The sequence below is a fragment of the Gavia stellata genome, chromosome 9, assembly GCF_030936135.1.
Source record: "Gavia stellata isolate bGavSte3 chromosome 9, bGavSte3.hap2, whole genome shotgun sequence".
NCBI lineage: Eukaryota > Metazoa > Chordata > Aves > Gaviiformes > Gaviidae > Gavia > Gavia stellata.
Genome location: NC_082602.1, coordinates 18754450 through 18776262, shown reverse-complemented (window position 1 = coordinate 18776262; position 21813 = coordinate 18754450). Strand labels below are relative to the sequence as shown.

At 44.3% G+C, this 21813-nt stretch overlaps 1 protein-coding gene across 1 annotated transcript in view; it reads left to right on the top strand.

Annotated features, from left to right (window-relative positions):
* Window positions 1-417: 417 nt before the first annotated feature.
* Window positions 418-21813, top strand: part of PIK3AP1 (phosphoinositide-3-kinase adaptor protein 1) — a 45386-nt gene continuing 23990 nt past the window's right edge. The window contains 3 exon segments of the mRNA XM_059821324.1: window positions 418-669; window positions 671-755; window positions 6662-7078. Coding sequence (XP_059677307.1) covers window positions 418-669; window positions 671-755; window positions 6662-7078 — 754 coding nt within the window.

Here is a 21813-nt window from a genome sequence, read left to right as displayed (position 1 = left end):
TAGACTGAAATAATTATTTAGACAGAGTCTGTTGCTTTGTCTTCAGCGTCAAAATTGAGTCCTCTCTGAACTCCAACAGTGTCCTTCTGCTGCTTATTTTCTCTGTACCCAAGCATGAGCATAGTTACATGGAATCTGGTAAACCTAGTTTAAAATACTGCATCTTCTAGAGGAAAACACAGAATATCAAGTGGCTTCATTCTTTATATGGAAAAACTTCTTTTTGCCCTAGGAAAAACTAAAACTCCTCATTTGTAGGAGGCAGGAGTCAAAGCCTAAGTTACGGGTGTGCATAAAGCAGGTCTCGCTTGTTCTCCACAACCATTGCTCGAGTTTCTCGTGACTAAGGATGGGGAGCTTCTGTATCAGCGTAACACATGACCTTTCCTCACTGTAGCGCTGTTTCCTCGGCCACCTATGGAATATGTGATCGGAGCCAGCTGGAAAAGGGAATGTCCCTCCTACGGCAGGAGAACCCCGCCGCGTACCGGGAAGGCAGTGCACCGCCGGCCCGAAGGGGGCCGACAGCAGCCGCCGGCGGGGCCGGGCGGGTGCCGCCCTGTGCGCGGCTCTGCAGGGGGCGTCGCGGGCCGCCCTCCGCGGCCGGGCGGGAGGCGGGGCCGGGCGGCGGGACGGAGCGCCGGACCGGGGTCGAGGAAGTGGCCGCGGGAGGGACGCGCCGCGCCGCTCTGCCGGCGATGTGAGGGAAGGGCAGCGGCCCCTTCACCGCCAGCCCCGGACCATGGCGGGCCCCGGTAGGTGCCACGGCGGCTCGCCCCGGGAGCCGGCGAGAGCGGCGGGGTTTCTCCGCCCGGCCGTGCTGCGCGGCGGGGGCAGGCTGGGGCCGGCCGGGCGGGTGCGGCCCCCCGCTCTGCCCCGGCGAGCCGGGGCTCTCCGCCGCAGCCCAGCCCCGTCAGCGAGCTGTCCCGCGCGTTGGCGCCGGTCAGCGGGGAGGTAGCGGAGCGCGGCGCGCTGCCCGCGGCTCCCTGCCCGCTCCCGCCTGCGGGGCGGTGCTGCTGCGCGGCTCTGCGCGCCCCTGGAGCTCCTCCGCTGCTCCCCGGGGAAAGGGGAAGGAAGGAGGGTCCCCTCCCCGAGTTTAGGGAAGCCCTGGGGCTCTTCAAAGCGGCGGTGGCTCCTTTGTTCGCAGCCAGGTTGCTGCGCTTTCTACCTTGTCTTGCTTGACTGGGCTTGTGCTCGGGGCAGGTGCTGGCAGAGCTCTCCTGTGTCTTGAGTGCACTTCGGGTTGGCAGCTCAGTTAGCTCTGAGGGAGGGTATCCTGTAGAGGAATCTATCCCTGCTCAGCCTTTACCACCTAGATGGTTTTCTGTGATGTTTTGTAGAGAAGTCAGTTCTTTCTAAACACTGCTTTGGCCCCCTGCATTTGTATACTTCCTTTTTGGGGTATGACTTGATGCCCCTTGCCACAGTGGCACAGGATCACAAACAAACAGCTACGTTGCCATCAGTGAAAATGTTTTAGCTAACATGTGCACGTAAAACTGGTTAGAATAGAGCTGCGAACTCCGGGGAGAGAGGGGTTTAGCCTATTGTGTAAGTCTTGCCAGTGCCCAATTTGCAAGTCCCCTCCCTGCAGGGAAGTGTACGTCTTTTACCTAAAAAAGGAAAAACGTGCCATTCTCAGGGTGTGAAGTAACGTTAGTGTTTCACTGACGCATATCTCCTTGTGATGTAAAAATAAGCTAAACGGAGGCCTCAGGAGACTTGTGGGCAAAACTACTTTTCTCCTTATAAACAGAAGGTGATTTCACAGAGACTCTTAAAAGTAGAATAACTTTAGGTTCACGTATTGTAATGCAAATCTCCTGTTCCTATCACTGAAGTTTGGTGTGCAAAACTTTTATCTACTTTGATTCTGCTATTTCCTCTTGCTTGTTTGCAGCACTTTATTTAAAGTGAAGGTTTTCTATTCCAGTCAAAGCGAGGGGTCTCGCGAGGTTGTTAATTATTGCATGTGATCACTATTACTTCGTTATGCATTCCAGCTAGGCAAAGAATGCATTCATTTCCTCATACATCACTTAAATACACAACTTCAGACACTGAAATAAGAAAGGTGCTGAGGACTTCTGTTAATGGCTCACCAGCAGTTTCTAACACCTCTTGGAAATGCTCTCTCTTTTAACAATATGATTATTAAGACACTTTGGGTTGGGTTTCGTTAATATCACAGATGATTGTCTTTCATGAGAAGTGGATCCCCCTCTATCAAGGATTGATATTTTGGACTGCCATATCTGTGTATCCTCCACACACATGAATCCCAAAGCAAACTGCTAACAGGCTACTTAGCACTTTTTCATTTAGACAGAATTTGAGCTGGATTTGATCTAGAAGATGAAATTAGATTTGCTTGCCATGGCATATGATCATCTGAGTTGGAGTAAAGGATTTGTCTGTCAGTTTTTTACCTGGTCTGTGGACAATGAGAAGTCATGGTCTACTTGGGAGAGGGATGTGAAAGGTGACACAGAAAAGCTGTGTGTTATTAGAGGCCCTGAATTTGCTTTATGGGGATCCACAGGTACAATGGAAAACTATTTATGATCTGTAAATTGAAAAAGGTCAAACCTTTTGGCTTGTAGAATGAAATAATAGGTAATAACAGTTGATGACATCTGATTCAAGTCTGGGATGTGTTAAGTGGGCAAGATGTAGTCTTACACAGAGCTGACATGCCAGCTTCTCGCAGTGTTCTTTAGCTATTTCAGTGGTAATCAGAACCTTGTAATACAGCCGTAAGCCACTATCCTATGTTTGCTCTGAACTCAAAGATTGTCACCTCACTACTCCCAAACGTGGTCCAAAGATGAGCCTGATTTGTTTGCTTCTCAGAGAGTGACTATGAAGGCATGATATAGTCTATCGCTATAGGATACGTTTGTTCCCTTGCCATGGGCCTTCTGTGATTTTGACTGAATTGCTTCATCCCCTTCCATTCCGTGTGCAGTTTATAAGCTAGGGAAAGCTTTGTATCATGTTCTGTCTCTGTGCTATGTAGTCTGTGGGCCTTCTACCTCAGTTTAGGCATTTCTACAGTACTGGTTTGTAATCTCATCAGTCTTTTATCATTGCTGTGTAATGGAGCGTGCAGCTAAGCACTGAAGAGGCAGTTACAGCTGGAATGGAGTCCAAAGGTTATGGTTTATCATTGCAAACTGGAACAGAACCACCCCTGGATGGTTTTCTATGAAATAAATACTTAAACATGCCCTGCAATATTATTAATAGTGCTGACATTTTGTAAACAGGAGCAAAAGTCACTTTTATACCCTAAGTTTAGGAATGCAGAAAAAAGGTATTGTTAAAATTTAAACTGGATTACACTTCAGGGTGTGAAAGATTTTTGAAACAGTTGGCTGGCACAAATCTTTCTTCATCTTGCTATTGCGTATACTGTTCATATCTATTTTTTACTTGAATGGAAGACATCCTTGTGTGTGCTTTTCCAAAACCAGCTTGTTGAATGCGTTGTCAAAGCATCCATCTAAAGTCAGGGTTTAAAGAAGTAAAATGCTTGATGTTCACCTAGGGATTTCCTTAGGTATGTACAATAGGCAGAGTATACATTGTGCTTTGAAGTGTGCTCTGTGAGTTTTTCTGTAACTGGTGTGTGAAGAGTTGTAGGAAAACCTCCCCCAAACATTCTGTATTTTCCATTTATTACACTTTTCCCTGAGGACTGGACAGTAGTTGGTGTTGCAAAGGGAGGTATTTGGTTGGACAAATAATAGCATGATCCAGGAAAGCAAGTCCTGTGTCATCCTTCTTTTAAAAGAGGACGTTGCAATCAAAACTATTTCTAAATTTTCGTTTTCTTTGAAACATCCCATTGCTGACTTAAGCTTATTTAGCTCTTCAAGACCCACTTCCAGTATTTTTGCTTACGACCATAGAGAGTTTCCTTGGCTCTAAAAGTGGAGTCAGTAATTTTATTTCTCAGTTCTCCTTTTAAGAGCATTGTTCTTCAGTTTATTCTAGAAGTGTAAAAGGCTGTAGGTGTTGAGGTAAGAGGGCCTGAGGAGAGCCAGCACAGCTCTGTTAAGGGGAATGGCGTGCTGGTAGAGCAGTGCTATCAAGGGCATCAATACCTTTCCTAAACACTAGGTGAAGTTGCTTCTTACTGCGTGCAGAGGCTACACTGCTCTGGGTGATGTTGTCTCGGGATATAAATGCTGACAGGGAACTTGCAGAGTGTCTGTCAAGTTTGCATCTTTTGCCTGCATATCGGAGGAGGGAGGCTGCTCGGATACTTAGTGCCCCTACAGTGCAGTGCATGTTTGAAATCAATGACTCCCCCACCCTGTGTCCTCTCCAAGCACAGCTGCTTCCTTTCATTGAAAGACTGGAGAAGAGCCTGTTTGCTAACAGGTTCAGTTGTGGAAGCTGTGTTCTTTATACAAATGCATGATAGGAATAGGTGTTCCATTTTACAGAACGTTAAAATGCCTTGGAGGCCACTGCCACTTTCCCCAGAGTCCAGAGGTCGGACGTCTCCCAGAGAGCGCCAGGGTAGGACTTTAGGTGCCCTGGGCACACCTCAGAGAGTTGCTGCATTGTCTCCCCATCTGATGAGGTTGGGCTCAGCTGGCTGTGCTGCAGTGCGTGGACTCCACTCTCAGCAGATAGTTGTGCTGCCCTTTCCCACTGTACTGCATGTAAATCAACACGTGGCACTGGAAGCAGAAGTCTCTGGTACTCCTCCCTTTCTAGAATAAAACAACTGACCTCCTGAATTCTGCTTGGTTTTCCTGTTTCTGCCCATGTGATTCTCTTGGTTTTGTCAGGTGGTGTTCAGCCAGAAGCGATATTTTGGTGATAGTGGTGTTCCTACTGGTGTAAAAGCCATCTTTTTTCACACCAGTTCTGCACTCTTAGCTTAAAGGTCCCAAGGCTTTGGGTCTGTTTGTCTGCTTTATGAGTTTGCTGGATCCCCTCCATTGAGAATGCTGTCTCCTGCAAGCTTCCACCTGGGGTTCAGGAGCTGTATTCACAGAGAAACATGCAGCCATCTTAGTGAATACTGCTGAACTGCAGTGTCGGTGTTCTCCACAGCTAGGAAATTATCCTTTCACTGCTAGAGGCTTTCCATTTATGCAGGTAACCATAATGCTATTGGTTGAGCATAGAGCACATCTCCACGCTTTACTTCTCAACTGTACCACTTCTGCTCAACTGCAATTTAAAGTTGGTAATTATATGGTTTAGAGTTGGGGTACCGTAGCCTAGACATCATTTCAGCCTTCATTTCTTAATGAAGGTTCTGGGGAAGGTGGCAGAGTGGAGTCTTTGGAGGCTGTTCAATTTTGGTTGAATTGTAATAAGGTGACTGCAAAACTGTTATCTTCAATTCTGGTAAATTCATTCTCTGCAGATGCTCTTTTTGGCATGCCAAATTTTAAGCATTACCTTCTACTTTAATTAGAAAAATCTGCCTTTGTTTGCTTGCTTCTGGATGGAGATGGGTTGGAAATGTTGACACTTTTAAAGAGTCAAACTGGGATTAGAAGACGACAATTTGCTAATAAGATTTGAAATGCTCAGTACTGAAATTTACCATGGGACCAGAACTGTAATCCTCAAATTTGGGTAAACTTCTTCATAGGTGAATGAGAAAATTAAATTTAGACTTAAAAGTTTCCTTGAGATTGGTGGCAGACCACTGCATCATGTCATACTGGTTCAATCTGCTTGTGATCTTCTGAGCAAGCTGGAAACGGTTTTAAAAGTGCTTTCATTCCAGAGCTCGGAAATGCAGGAGTGTGTAGGTAGGAGCTGTCTCTAGAGAATTATGGAATAAGTCAAGTTTGGCGAGCTATTTTGGGCTGTGTTATGGCCACCACTATTATATTAGTTCTTTCCCTCTGAAGAGAGGGTTTGTCATGCCAAAATAGTTGGGAAACATTTGCATGACAGTTCTGGGGGAAGGACTCTGACACAGGCTTGTAAAGTGTCTGAAGCTTGAATGATAGGATTGCTGTTCTGCAAGCACTGGGGCTGGTGTACCCTTCAGTCGCACTCATACTTTGCAGGCAGTTTGCTTTCTGCTGCAATGAGAGCAAATGTCTAACACCATGGAAGCCATAGTGACTTCCTGTAAGCGTTGTGGGACCTCATTTAAATAAAAGCCTGTCTTATTTTAGGTGTGCTATGTTTAGTGTGTACTCCGCTTAAGCATGTAATGGTCTGCAGTTGTGTTGCAGAGACCCTATGGTTGCCTAAAAAGATTTCAATTCACATGCTAAGGTGAACTCCCCTTTCCAGGCTAGTTTTTTAGATGTTGGGTTTTTGTGTGTTTTTTTTTTTTCCCTATCAACATGCTTTAAATCTGTAAATCTCCACATGTGGTTTGTTTCACTTGAAACTACATAGGAAATCCCCTTCTTCATAGGAAGGTTTTTGAGAATGAAAAGACTACTTAAATTTTAGTGGGGTGAACGCAAGTAGGAGTTCATCCACCCTTAGAATTGCTCTGTGGCTGTGAACACCTCACTTTGGATAGATCTACTGTTCTTTTGAAGTGCTTTGGAGCTTCTGACATGAATTATAGGGACAGCCTTGTGGGTTTTTTGCTGCAAAGCTGTGGGTCAGTTCTTCCTTTGAATTTAATCCTCCTCCATGCGATCGTTTTGCACCCGTACAGGAGCCCCTGGAGGATATGATGTGCTGATTGTGTATGCAAGTGACGCCACTGAATGGTGTCAGTACCTCCAGAACCTCTTCCTCTTTACTCGGCATGTTCGAAAGCATCGGATTCTGAGCTACCAGCTGGAAGGCGAGTCTGCCATCTCCCACCAGGAGCTGGACCTGTTCAACAGAAGTCGGAGCATCATCCTTTTGCTATCTGCTGAGCTGGTGCAGAGTTTTTATCTCCCTCCCGTCCTGCAGAGCCTTCAGGAAGCTTTATGGCCCCCGTACAAAGTAGTTAAGCTGTTCTGTGGTGTTACGGACTGTGATGAGTATTTGACCTTTTTCAAGGACTGGTCTCAATGGCAAGAGCTCACAAATGATGATGAACCTGATGCTTACCTTGCAGCTGTCAAGAAGGCTATTTCAGAAGGTAAGGTAGCAGCCATGGAGTTGTGCTTCCTGGTCAGGTGTTGGAGGAGGGAGATACATGATATTGTTTATCCTTATTTTAACACTGGTAACATGTCTTACTGAAATAGAAAACTAAAGCAAATTGCACAACTGTTGTAAACTAGGAAGTTTTGCAAGCCAATTTTTCTATGCCTGGTAAATTGGTCCCCAATTCAGGAGAAATTACTAGGGACTCGCGGAGAACTTCTGAATTTGGAGGTTATCTTAGGTGCCTGGTTTTGAATGCAAATTGAAAATAAAAAATGAGTATCTTTGAAGTTCTGTCTGTAGATGTGGTGCCCTGCAGTTTATTGACCCCAGTCAATAGAAAGTTATCTTTTCCTTCAGACTTACATTTCTGTCATCCCAGAACTAAAATAAGGTTGTGTAATATGTATTCTCTAGGTCTGGGCCTAAAGTCAGAGATAAAACCGTGCTGGCAACAGATCAGCTTGTTACCTGTGATGGAATGGCAGAGATTAATTGGAGAATTGCACTGATAGCCTTAAAAATAACCAGTCTGAAAGTGATCACCTCATAACAAGCACAGAGGACTTACTAGCGCAGAAGTATTAACAGCTGGAGACTACAGAAGCCCAATGTACCAAGGTTTTAATTGAGTCTGAACTTTCCTAAACTCCAGAGGCATGTTCGGTACTCCGTTCTCATAGTTTCTGTTGAAATGGAGGTGAAGAGCTCCGGGGAGTTGCACTGGTCAGGATTTTTTTTATGACGCTGTGCCATACTTAGGGTTATAGTGTTCTTTGTCAGCCTTAGTAGGATTGGAGTCCTGTGGTTGCATCTTGGACTAAGATTTATTTGTATTCAGTGGCATAAATGAGGCAGTGCAGTCTTCCAGTGTTGTGTGCATGAAGGTGCTCTATGCCAGGGTAACAACGGCAATAATCATGATGACAAATTTATCACAGTAAAAACAAATTTTGAAAGTCATGATCTTGGCCAAAACAGTCCCCCTGAAAAAAGATGACTTAGGGACTGTGCTGAAGATGGCATTCTCAGGTAACAAGGTCACAACAGATGTTTCCTAGTACCTTTTAAAAACCTGCATAAGCTGAAGTTTGTGTCTCCCTTTCAAACACCCCTAAAACATCTTGGTTTCCCAATGGATAACCTAGGGCTAAAGTAGTCTGGCTCCTTTGCTTTCAGACTGGACGAAGACAGTAAACAGTGGCTGAGCTTTTGAACTCTCAAAAATAAAACTGACCAGAGATTAAATTAAATTTTCTGACACTTTCTGGCAAAAGTAAAAGTTTAGTTACTGTTTTCCTCCAAACTTGGGTCTAGAGCATGGCACCAATATTTTATTGATTTTAAACATGCTATTCAAAGTTAGGGAGGTTTAAACAACATCTCCCTGGATTACTAGTGTTAATGGTTTTACTTAACATGTCCAAGGACTGTTAGAGTTATTTTAGGCCAGAGTAGGAGTAAGTTCTAGTGTACCTGAAAAATGTGTGAGAGTACAATGGGATGTTGATCCTGAAATCTCTTCCCAGAGTCAGCTCTTGCCAGTCTCTTCTGGCTTGCTGCATTCTGAGTGCACAAAGCACAACATGGGGCAGAAGAAAGACTCCTGCTTCGTGGACTGCAGGTGTAGCGGGAGGTGCGAGTGTCTCTGTCCTTCAAGGGGACTTGCTGTAGTGGGAGGTTTCATGTAGCCAAGTGGATCCCTACCTAGTGAAAGACTTTCACCCATCTTGCTTGTTTTGGGAGCATTAAAAATCAAAGAGAATTTGAGGTGAAGGGAAGGGGATGGGAATGGATCAGCTAGAAACCACTCTGGATCAACTGCTTTGCTCTATAGAGGGAAGCTGTGTTTGTCGAAGAGAAGCATCCAAAATCTGAGTTTTATGCTGGGAAAGCGTATCTGTTGGCAGTGGTGCACTGGATGCAGAGCCTCGTCAGCTAAAGAGCAGCCTCCACTCTCTTTGATGTCGGATGCAGTTGGTCAATTGTATTATGCTGACCTGGCTCTCTTCCTCCACTGCAACAAGTGGTTCTCCACAGGTACGCTAGCTCTCCCTGTGTACGGCTGGCTGCCCTTCGGCGCACTGGGGGCTGTGCCTGGGGGACCTTCCCAGCACTACTCAGAACCCACCCTGGGAGGGGCAGACGTGAATCTTACTGGTAGCACTATACTGTCTGTCTGAGCAGCTGGGGAAGTACGTCTTGTGTGCCTGGCTGTTTAGTGGGCTGGCTGCCATACATCTATGGCAAAACTTCTTTGGGGTAAGGCACCACAGTCTGACTTTTCAGATAGATGTAGAGTCCTTCTCCAGAGGTGTCATCTCTGCTGAAAGTTAGCACATGCTGAAAAAACCTGTGCTTTAGCTTTATGTAAATGGTGTTTTGAAAGGGAGATTGTGCTTTGGATTTTTGTTGTTGTTTCTACATAACAAAAATAAATTGGTTTATTTTCTGTTTTCTCACTTGAACAAGCATACATTCATCTCAAAGTGACTTAAGTATATCTAGAAAATATTTGACTGAGGGGAAAAAAATGAGATAAAACCAAACTCATTTGCTGTGGAATCTGCTGTAGCATTTTCCAAATAGTTTGGTACACAAAGATTCAGAATTTCTGGATTTCTGTTACTGTTATCGGAGCCCTACCTGATGTGAGCTGTCAGCTGCATGCAAAAGTTGGGCAGTGTCAGGCTGTTTCTTCATGCACATCAGAGCAGTTGCCAAGGCAAGCCATCCGCTGTCACTCTGACTCTTGTGAAGGAAGAACCTACTTCAGATAGGCTGGGTTCATGGCAAAAGTGTTCGGATGAATATATCAGATCCTATCTCTGTGTGGGGAAAAAAATGACTAGGTGACCTCTTCCATCATGTGATTCTACAGACCAAGTTTTGTGAATGGCCTCAAATGCAAATGTTCTGATGCTTCCTCTGAAGAGAAGACAATCCCAGGTGTACATAGTTCCCTTTTTGGGTGAAACTGAAAACTTTCTTCTTGGTTGGTAATAAAAAATTAGCATCTCCCTTACAGTTTGGTTGCAGCCAACACCAGCATGAGTGACTTAAAGTTAAGATTGTTTGTGACAGCAGACCTTTCCCATAGAGAAACACAACCTGTGCTCTGCCCCCAGCACTTCATTGTTAGGATTTTAGATGAAGGCTTTAAAGTCAGGAGCTCTTAGAAGGTCTCAATAATGTCCATGCTCCACAGCAGACTGTGAACTTTTCCTGAGTAAGGTAGCTGTCAATTCTTACAGTACTTAGCAGAGAAAGTTAATGACTGTGTTTGAAATCATTTGTCTGGGTGTCTTCCTCCGGGAATTACTTCTCTCCACACACATTCACCAGTGCTTCTGACAGCAGTGTCAGCACACGTTGAAAAACTAAGCCTGATGCAAAAATGACCAAGCTTCAGCTTCCTAATAGCTGAATCCTGAGCTAGTGGAGCATATGACACAGGACACGATGAGGGCAAATACCTCCCCAGAGCCTGCACACTGGCCCTGCTCAGGCTATGCTGTTGCCTCTAGTGCAGCTGTTAGGCTGTGGTTTTTTTAGTGCATCATGAGAACATGACACCCCCAGACATCACACACTGAAAGCTATTTTAATTTTTATTAGTTTAGTACAAATTCAGAAATGAGGAAGCACACATGTAGCCTTGTTGAGAACTAACTGTGTGCTGATGCTGACTCGTGCTCTCTTGTAGTTGGGGCATTTTTACTTCTACAGTTTCTCAATCTTGGCAAACTGCAGAGGGCATGAAAGTTCCCGTTTGCAGGCACCCCTGTTATCTGTGGGGAAGTTTGTCAGGCTATGCAATAGCTGTGCTAAGGACGTGGAAATGCTCAGGATGGCACTGTACGAGCCAGCTCAGGTCCACCAGGGTATAGTCACCAGCCAGGGTGCAGTGACCAGCCTGCTACTTAAGCCCTCTTGTCTGGCTTGTGAGACCACACCATGCTGTGCTGTGCTGTGTGCATTGGGCAGCTGGGAGTCTGTGCCGCATGGTTGGAGTCAGTGACCTTTCTCTTCCTCCTGTGTTCTCAAAGCTCAGTTGACATCTTTTTTGTATTATGCACGTTTCAACTTGTCCAGTTTATTTCAGCCCCTACCTATGCTGTCTTGATAAATTTGAAATTTCCTGCTTTAGAAGTTGACGTTTCCAAAGCGTTTACTAATTAATCAGTGGCTTTGAACTTTCTGTACCCAAGCAAACTCTTGCAGGGAAAAACCCAGGGAAGTCAACATCTGCCTGAGATTCCTAAGGTGATAACTGATTGTAACAGCAGCTGTGAACCGTGCTGTTGAAGGTCAAGTGTGGCCTTGGCTGAGCAGTGCTCTCATGCAATGAAATGGACAAGAAAGAAAGATCAGTACAACAAACTTCTTGCAAAATAAGAGGGTCAGAAGTGGGTGTAAGGAAGCATGTGGTGAATATGGAGGACAGTGGACAGTTAGAAGGAAGATGAGAATTTTGCTGGAGCTTTGTAGATGAAGAAGAGCTGGAATGTTACCCCACCTAGTGAGGGGCTCATCGAGAGATGCCAGAGACCAAGGCAGTGAGCTTTTGTTGGGAGGGAAATGGCATAACAGAAACTGCATAAGCTGTTATCATTCTCCCTCCTGTACCTGTCAAGGAATTGAATTAACTTTCTGGCTTTTTTCTGTTGCACTGGTGAAGCCATGAATGAAACTTGAGAGCATATCACAGAATCATTCAGGTTGGAAGGGACCTCTTGAGATCATCTAGTCCAACCTCCGTGCTCAAGCATGGTCAGGTAAAGCAGGTTGCCCAAGACCATGTCCAGTCAGGTTTTGAATGTTTCTGCAGGTGGAGACTTCACAACCTCTCTGAGCAACCTGTTCCAGTGTTTGACCACCCTCAGAGTAACAAAGCGTTTTCTTGTGTTCAGATGGAATTTCATGTGTTTTAGTTTGTGCCCATTGCCTCTTGTCCTGTCAGTGGGCACTATGGAGAAGAGTCTTGTCCTGTCAGTGGGCACTATGGAGAAGAGTCTGTCTCCCACTTTTTCATTCCCTCCCATCAGGTAAACATTGATAAGACCCTCCCGAGTCTTTTTTTCTCCAGGCTGAAGAGTTCCAGCTCTTGCAGCCTCTCCTCATATGGAAGATGCTGTGATCCCATAGTCATCTTTGTGGTCCTGTGCTGGACTAAAGCTGTAAAGGTAAAGTAACCTTGGAATAGGCTACTCGGAGTTTCACAGAATCGCTAAGGTTGGAAAAGACCTGTAAGATCAAGTCCAACCATCAACTAACACCACCATGCCCATTAAACCATGTCCCACAATGCCTCGTTCACAAGTTCCTTGAAAACCTCCAGTGATGGTTTGAGGTCATGTTGGACAGATGCATGAGATGTTCTGAAGTGTGTCTCAACCCAGGGGGATGAAGTGGTAGTACGCAGGAGATTTCCTTCAGCCTGACACTTCTGTAATTATTTGATGGCTAACTTCTGCTCATCGCTGCGATATAGACCTAAAGCCTTAAATTCACAATTAATTTTTAAGTTTGGCAGGAGCTGTTCTCCTGTTACTTTGGGGGTTAATGATAAATGATCTGTTCAGTGATGATACATAAATTCCTATTTGTTATGTATCTCGCGATTTCTGCCGAAAGGCAGCTTTTTTCTGGAGTAGCTCATTGGCCGATAGTCCTTCTGTGGAAGGGTGTCAGTCTGTTCATTTGATTGCTCAGACAAGCTCTGTGTTAGACCTTGATGCACTTATGACCTTCTGCTTTACCATGTAACTATTTCAGGACACAAGCACAGTGAAATCCAGTGTTATCTGGTATGTTACCCTTATACTTGAGATGTCCTGAGGAATGGCAAAGCAAGTAGCATAACCTAGAAGAATAGTCTGTGGCTTTTATGAATAAATTTGAACACTCTTCCCTTTTTTCCCCCCCCTTAAAAGTATGTTAACTCACATTGAATACTTTTAAGGGCAACTTTTCACTAGAAACCACAGATGCCACCAGACAGTAACAGAGCTGCACACTATACCATAGGACAGTGGTGATCTTATCTCAAGTGCCTACTACAACAACTCATTGAGGTGCAGGTGCTTTGTACTGTGCAGTGGTGTTGATTACTATTCCTCTGACAGTAGCAGCTACTGTTATCTGTTGTGGTGTGTCTGTTCCTGGCAGGTAGCACATCAGTCAGGACTACTCTGTCAGCCTAACACTGAGATGTGCAGGTGAGGCAGTAGTGAAGGGGATGCTATAAACTGGGAACTGCAGCCTCACTCCCCACGGGTCCATTCTGTCCTGTATAGGAACATGTTCCTACAAGAGGGAGTGCTGTAGTATGATTTCCAGGGCCTGTGGAGTTTGCTGTTGCATGTGGATGGAGTTTGCTGTTGCATGTGGAGGCAGAACAAGACCTGAATGCTGTAGCAGCTCTTCCCTGTGCTGCTTGTTAAATTTCATAAAGCATGGCCAATGAGGAACACTGGATGCAGAAAGTAATCCTGCTAGGAAGAGGCATGACATGGCCAAGTACTTTATGGGAAAGTTGTGCCACACCCTTAAAGGATACATCCTGGAAATAAAGCAGCCAAAAAGAGTTCTGTGAGTTAATTTGACATCCCTGGTCATCCTCTAAGAGAAGGATCATGAAGCTATGTCAGATCAACACCTCTATGAAACTACTTCCTTAATCTTTTGCCTTACAGAAAATAGTGCTTTGGGACCTGTTATATTGCTAGAGAGCTAATACTGTATCTCTGAGGCTCCAGCTTGTGAGCAGACCCCAGTTCATGCAGCTCTAACTTACTGCGATGTTCCTCTAGCCCTGCCGGAGTCTCTTTACTTGTCTGTATGAGATCCTAGCATTGTATTTTCCTCACCAGCTGATCTGTTCAAGCCCTCATACTGTAGTCCCATGTCGTCACAATGTTCCTGAAGAGTTTCCAGTCCCATGCATACAATTGCCATTCTCTGCAAGATCCATTTTGGCCATTAGGAGGTTCTAGAAACTGCAGATTCGATGTGGATGCCTGTGCCAAGTTTGTGATCTCTGCTTGCATCTTCAGAGTCTGTTTGGGTATCAGAAATACAGTAAAGAAAGCAAGCTGGAGGTAGGAAGGGACAGGAATCGATGTACAGACCCAAAGGGACAGAGAAACGTGAAGCTGGGGACCATTTGGTGTTTACTTCTGGTTCTCAGTGCTCTGTGGAGGAATATGTTCTGAGTAGTCCTATCTCAGAGAATTATGTCCAGCATTTATTTCTGCTAGCTTATTGGAGTGGCCTTGAAGACATAAGGTAGCATGATTACCTGCTGTACTTCAGTTCTCCCTCCCTTGCTCCTTTTTTTTCCCCTCTTTGAAGGGGCAAAATTAAGTGAATTCTTAAAACTGTATTTTTCTGTGTTATATTGTGTTGAAATAGAAGATACGCTTCTTTGACCATGCTCTTTGAAGAGGAACGGGTGAGGTGTTAGTCAGCCCTCTGGGTGCAATGAGAGTCTGATTCATTATATGGGAGCTCTGCAGCCTGGCTGGTTCTCACTGCCTGTTAGGGAGAGGAAACTGTGACACTCTTGCACAGGAGTTAAGGTTGAGAGAACATACTGGTAGCATGCCCTTCCTTGCAGATGCTAGTACGGTTATATGTGACTGATGCTGGAAATGCAGAGACTTCAGAGAGCTGGTTAATGCAATCAGAGAAACCTTAACTAAGCCCCCAAGTGATATTGAGAGAAATGCATGAATGTCCTTATCCATCTGTAGCAAACGGGATCAAGCAGTTGAAATAGTCTTCCAGCTGCAGGATGGATGCATTGTTTGTCATCAAGGTGCTTCATAAAGTCCCGGTTTATGCACGTTAAAAGCAATACTTCACGGCTCACCTTTCATGACAGTATAAGGTTTAAGCAGCTAGCATTAAGTGCATACTAGCTTTCTAGACAGAGGCAATGAAATGATAGCCCAGAACTAGTGAAGTACAGAAACTGGTGTGGTTAGGAAGTGCTGGGCTATAACAGACTTTGTCCACATTGCAAACACTAATCATATTTCTCTGTAGCTTATAGTTCTGATAATCTCCCCGCAGGTTGCTTTAAGGTAGTGACTAAGCCTAATTCTAAGTATCTGCCAATGTGAACTGCAAGGCTTTAAAACACCTGCTTAAAATAAGAGCCCAGTGACCATCACTGATGGCTTCTTCCGAGTTTGGAACAGTTGAAGTAATTTCTGCAAAACCTTTGCAGAAGTGTGTGGTGGAACCAAAGATGCTTTACAGAGCAGGTCTGAAGAGATGTGTGGAGCAGACTTCAGGCTGTTTCAAAGACATTTGTTGTGCACTTGGACAGTTGTTTTGCTTCTAGGGTTGCATTTTGTAGGATTTTCATGTCTGTTCGTAATTACCACAGAAAACTTCTGATGCGTTTTTCAAAAGTGACTTGCGAATAACAGTGGATCTTGAGTTTACCAGGGAGAAGTTTCATCAGTGGCATAGGCTGACCTTAGCATGGACTGCTGCAAAAGAGAGTGTGCTGCCTCATTCTCCACATTTCATCTGTCTGGATGATCTGGCGTGGCATTGGACTGCAAGGGTGGTATTCCAAGGGAAACTATTTGAAGGAGAGGGAGGGCAGGACTGCCTTTTCTGTAGCAATGTGGCCTTAGATCTACTGAAGCCACCTGTAGAACCACACCTTCAGTCAAACGGTGATCTCCTGGTGGGATGTTTCCAAAGCAGCTACCCAGCCATCTTAGGTGGGATTCCAGCTTTGTGGGCTTTTATGTGGACAGTCTTTTCTGTCATGCAAGTGCTATGCATTGTGCTTAAATTGGAGAAAGCACATGCTGCAAGAGGAGAGATAATTAATCAGCAAGTTGGATGTTCATGTTTCTTGCATGTGGTTGCTCAGGAAGACTTGAATCAGTCATGGATGTAATGTGATTCTTGGCACCGTCAAAAATCATCAGCCATGCATATGCTTTTTCAGTAGGTGTTGTCTCCTCCTGGCACAGGTGGTTGAAATGAACAATTCCAGCCTCTCTTTCTTGAGATTTTGGTCTTGTACACAGTGTCTGTTGTCTGGGTGGCCAGAACCCTGCATCTTCCTCAGAAGCTCTTTCCCATCTCTGTCCTGTTCCTGTAAACCCCAGCTAATTCTTTAGGTTTATATACCTAATCCTGTCAAAAACTGACCACTAGGCCCATGAGACCCTCAGGCTAACTGAGAGCTCAAAGAATTACAATGAGTTGCCTTGCAGTTTCTGAACCATAATAGCCAGGCATGCTTTTAGCTTGAGGCAGGCATAGTGTGGTATATGTTTGCTTGAACCTTAGGGAAAGAACTACAAGCTAAATACACTTTGCATTTGTAGCACGCTCTAGACGTGGTCGGGTAAACTATGTTATCTCTGTCTTGTAAGGGGGACTTTGCATTTCACCCTTGAGCTGGCAGCTACTGTCTTTGCAGTAGGTATGAGTGAAATGTATAAATGTTCCTCTTCATGCTGAAGTTCAGGGACTGGCAGCTTAGCTTACACCCCCGTTGTCAGCTGCTGAAGCAGAGATCCTGGTCCTGTGTCTTGCTGATGCAGCCAAACATGTGCTCTTTTCCACTGGTTCTGATGCGTGGGCCATAGTCTCTGGTGAAAATAAAGACAAGAAGGGGAAACAGGAAGAGGAAAGAGGGCTGTGATGGGTGCAGTTGTATTTTAAACTGCTATAGCTCTTTCTGTTGTAATGTCTGCCCCCAGACAAATGCACAGATTTTTATTTTTTTTTTTTTTTTTCCAGCTTAGCAGACTCACTAAGCCACGATAACTCTCTGGAGTGAGGTGTGCGTCTGAGCTGAAACAAAGTCTTTTCTGGACAAGTAACAGCGCTGTAGGGGCAGTGTTGGTAGTCATGTGCTTTATTAGGTAATGGAAGAAGACATTTCTTCTCCAGGACTGTGCATTCCCTAAACAAATATTCCCACAGAAGGTACCTTTGATCCTGTGAGTTACCTTCCTGTTCTCTGCCAATTTGCCATCTGCTTGAGGTTTTCATTTTACCACTCTTTTCTAGTGTCTGGTATTTTTTCATTTTTTTTCCCTTCTTGTTTTCTCTTCTGTGTCCTCTCACTCTTGTGGCTTTTCAGACTTTCCTTTCTTAACCTCACTGTTCTCAGAACTATGTGCTGAGTTTCCTGTTCCTGCAACCCAAGTATGGTATTTATTGGCGACTTTCTCATCCCTACCTTCCAGTATTTACAGGAGTGACATGGAGTTGCCCTTGGCATTGTAAACAACTTCTGGTGACTCAGCTTTCTCAAAATCCTTTTTGTTTCAAAGTCTAAATTAAAAAATAACTTGGAAGCAGCATTTGGGAACACTGAGCCAAGAAAGGTGAACAGATCCATTCACTAGGGTTAAATTTTCATGAAGATCGTGAAAACCTCTTGCATTCCACTGCAAAGATGTTTTTCTCCTTTCAGTTACCTGTCTGTAGTTCTAAAATATAACAAAGGATACCCGTTCCTTGAAGTTTGGATGAGATAGAGGAACTGTGGAGTAATGTATGTTTTTGAGTATTAAGGATATATATTGTCGTAGTAGGTTACAAAGGTAAAAACTGTGCCTTCTGGCTTCTCACAGTTTGCTGAAATGCTGGTCCTGTCAACAGGTCTCTTAACAACCCAGTTGTGTTCTTCGTAAGGATACAGCTTCCCTAAGAGGTGCACAAGTGTGTGTGTGCACACTGGCTCAAGCAAAACTTGGCGTGGTAAAATACAGCCTGTTTCCTTGATGGAGGATGAGAACTAGTTCATTGTAACTTCCAATTTCACGGGACAAATGAAACATGACCGCTTTCTTTGTAGAACTGAAAATCTGGTTTTGGGTGCTAGGCTTGTAGATGAGCTGCTTGGGGTGAAGGATTTGGAGATAAGGGGGATATGTCCCATACTTTATTTGTTCTGTGTGGACAGTTTTACAAAGTTTTACATTTTCCTGTGTTTTTTCTTCTCACCTGCTGCTTTTCTGCATGCTTCTCTCTGCTCTGTTGAAAGGGAAAATGTTGCTACAGTATAACCCAGTTTTGAGCCGTTATCACAAGGTGTTTCACTGCTGAGCATGTATCTATCTCCTTGGTAAAGCAGGGGCTCTGAGGTTAGCATGATGAAAATAACTTTCCCTGCTTTCCCTGACTACTTTGTCAGTACTCTGACTGCTTCTCGCAGCTGCAACTGGAGTTGCTCTGGGAGGCTTTATGTCCTTGTTCGCACTTGGAAAAGGAGTCTGGCCAGTTGTAAGCTTCAGGTGGTAGCAGGAGCTCTCTTTGAGGGACTTCCCTCTTGCTCTGGGTGTACTGAGGTGAAAGTCAGAGGCCTCATGACAGCTAGTTGTCTTGGCTGGTGAGCTGGTCGATGGACGGAGTGGGAAGTGTTCACAGATGCCAGCGAGGGGGTAGTCCGCACATGCAAAACCTATAGGGACAAGCTGTTGCCTAGTTGTACCATTTGCATTAATATCTGGATGACAGTGGTCTGGACAGGCTGCTGACTCCTTCCGAGCATTCACGTGTCCTGTGGTGTGAGGGCTGACTTCTGAGAAACCACAGCTGTCGGCTCCATGCCGATAGCCTGCCAGCTTAGCCAGGAGGAAATGGATGACAGAGCGAGTTGCGTGCACTGTAGAGCAACAGGTCAAAATAACTGACTGTTTCATATTAGTTTCTAAAGCTGCTAAATGGCTCGTGGAGCACGTGGCCATGCCTGTGTTTTCCCTGGGCTTTTCCCGGGGATGAGTTTCTGCAGGGCAGCTGCGTGGGGAGGCCGGCAGGGCAGGTGAGAAGGGGCCAGTGCGGGGCTGCTCTCTGTAGCTCAGCTACTGACACTTCCTGGAGGGGGGCACGTTCTTCAAGGGGAAATGTGGTTGGGTTTCTTGGACCACATCTCCTCCCCTTGCTGCTATTCTCACAAGTATTTCACAGACTGTCAAGCGTGGCCTGAGGTAGCCTGCGTTTAAAGGGGAACACAAAGGTCCTCCAGTCAAGGCAGAACCATTTATAACCACGAGCTGTTGACCTGCAGTGGTTGCTCATGGAGAAGCTCAATTCAGGTATTCACTTAACTTTTTCTAATGAGTCTGTTGATCTCCTCAGTGAAGGCCTCTCTAGACTGGGTATCATTACAATGATATAATTGCTGAATCTGTATATGCAAATGGGTTGTCATTACTCGAGTATCTTAGTGAGTGGGAAGCCTGATCTAACAACACGTCCCTTTAGACCATGAATATTACCAAATGTAATGGGATGGTTTCCTCTTCCAGTGCCTGCATGTTCACAGATCTGTAGCACGTGACTGGAACTTGCAAGATGACCATAGCATCACTTCACTGCTTATGTGGGAAGTTGGTAATTTGCAATTTCCAAATTTTCTGAATGAAAAAACAGATGAATAATTCATACCCGAATCCCAGAGTGCCTGTTCTGTCAGCTGTTAATCCAGCTACTGATTAACATTGCTTGCTTCTTTCTGTATTACCTAACAGCTCTGTTCTTACATATGACCTCCGGGCAGTCAACTCTGTTACAAGAATGCGGAAGTGCAAGACAGGATCAGGCAATGCCAGAACTTCTTAAAAGCTCAAGTTATTCTTTATCTGCTAATTTGTTTCTAGTAACAAATAACATCAGTAAAGCAGAGAGACTGGGGGGCTTGTTCTTTCCCTGCTCTCCTCTTATCCTTGCTTACTGTGGTTATGATGTAGCTGAGATCCGCAGCTTTAGGTTTCATTTTTCTCTGAAATTGACCATATGTAGGACAAGTGGGATACAAATTACCACAGTAATGGTTCCATACTGGGGTGGGGATGATGCCCTTAGTGTCAGGATGCTGGCAAGTATCAGCTTGTGCATATGTTGCAGGAACATTAATGCTTTGCTGTAATTTGGTCATCATTGGCTCTGTTATCTGTAGTAAGCTTAGTCTTTCTGATTTAGTCATATTGGAAATAACCAACAGAGATTACAGAGACACTATTCTAGTAACAGTTGCCTCTTCTCCTCCTCTTCCCCAAAAGGCATGGTGTCTTGCTCTGCATGTGCCAAATGCCTGATAGCTATCATGTAAGGGAAGGATGTGGGACCAGTGCTTTATTTTCTCCTGTGCAGCTGGGCAGCCTGGCACTCCCAGGTGGGAGTAGTTCGCCTTTCCCTAAGAGAAGTATTCCTAAAACTGGAGTCTGGCTCTTGCAGGTGATGACTTCGGACAGTATCAATTAAAATACTGAGTTAAGGAATTTAAAAGCTCAGTCCATTTTCTGTAATACTTAGTACCACTGTCTGAAAATCCTGAAGACCACCTTCAGTACATAGCCTTGTGTCAAAGCAGTTTCTTAATCAAATCTGCAGATTTGTGTTGGTGCAGTATTAAAATCTATTTGCTAAATTACATGTACTGTTCTAGGTTTGTTTAAGAAATGTCGATGATGGTGGTGCCTTACTTGAACTTTACAGAGTTGCAGATTTTTGGCTCTACTCTTTCTACAGCAAACATTAAAGCAGCAATCTACTTGTACTCATGTGAGTAAGCTTACTTGCCATGTGGAGTAATTCACATACTTAAAGTTAAGCGTATGTGCACCACTATTTGTGACAAATTTCAGCTGAATGATTCACTAAAATTTTGTGGCTTAAAGCCTGTCTCCTGAAAGCAAAGTTGCATTCGTATAATTCATAAAATCCCATTTAAATGTATAGAAAATATAAAAAAAAAGCATGACAAAGAATTTCAAATAGCCTAAGTTTAAGTCTTTGGTAATAATAATAATGAAGTTGTCTAAATTTAAATTCCTGACTGACTGCTAGCTTCACTGTTTGAAACTAGCAGGACATGAACTCCTAATAGAAGTCTGCTTTAATAACTTTGACTCTCTTGATTTGTGGAAACTTGATGTACCCAGAGGTTGGGGGAGTCTAAGTAAAATCAGGATGCCACAGGTTAGATGGTGCGGTTGGTTGCTTAGGTCTTCTCATCAGGACTGAGCATTTTAAATAGAAAACTAATATAAAAACTCTGCCAGTCCAAATCTGAGATTTTATCTAGTAAGTAATTTGTACTGCTCTTTACAGATGTGTTTTACAATAAGTAGCAAATAACAAATAACTTCCAAAATGTTGTCTTAAATCCTTGACTGCTCCACAGTTTTCCAAGGTTTGGAAAATTTTGGCCATGGGAGATAGAGTTTTAAGAATTCATGCTAGTCTTCTGACAAGGGGAAGACAGTGACTTTCACCCCATGTTTGGGAGACAAGGTAAAAAAGGTGTGAATGATGTGAATCAAGAGGTAGAAACTAGATAAGAAGGCGCTCTACTGACTAGATACAAAATCATCTGTTGTTTCCTTTCTCTAGTTGGGAAAAGTATTTCCTGGCACGGGGAGGAGACCTGTAATCTATTTTAATTCTTGCTAGGTTTTTTTGCAGCCAGTGATATCAATTCAGTTTGTTTGCTCTTCCATCAATATCTATGCTGTTAAACAGTAGTGAGAACATTGGTTTGTACACACAGTTTGTAGGGTTACATGTGTTTACTTCTACTCTTGGATCTGTTTGGGTAGCATACTGTTACTCTTCAACACAAAGACTCTGTTACATTTCAGTTTCACTCTTGTATAGATACAGGAGCTTATAGTTCTTGCTTGAGGAACAGGATTCCTTCAGACTACTGCTTCATGTTGTATTTTGTTGACATAA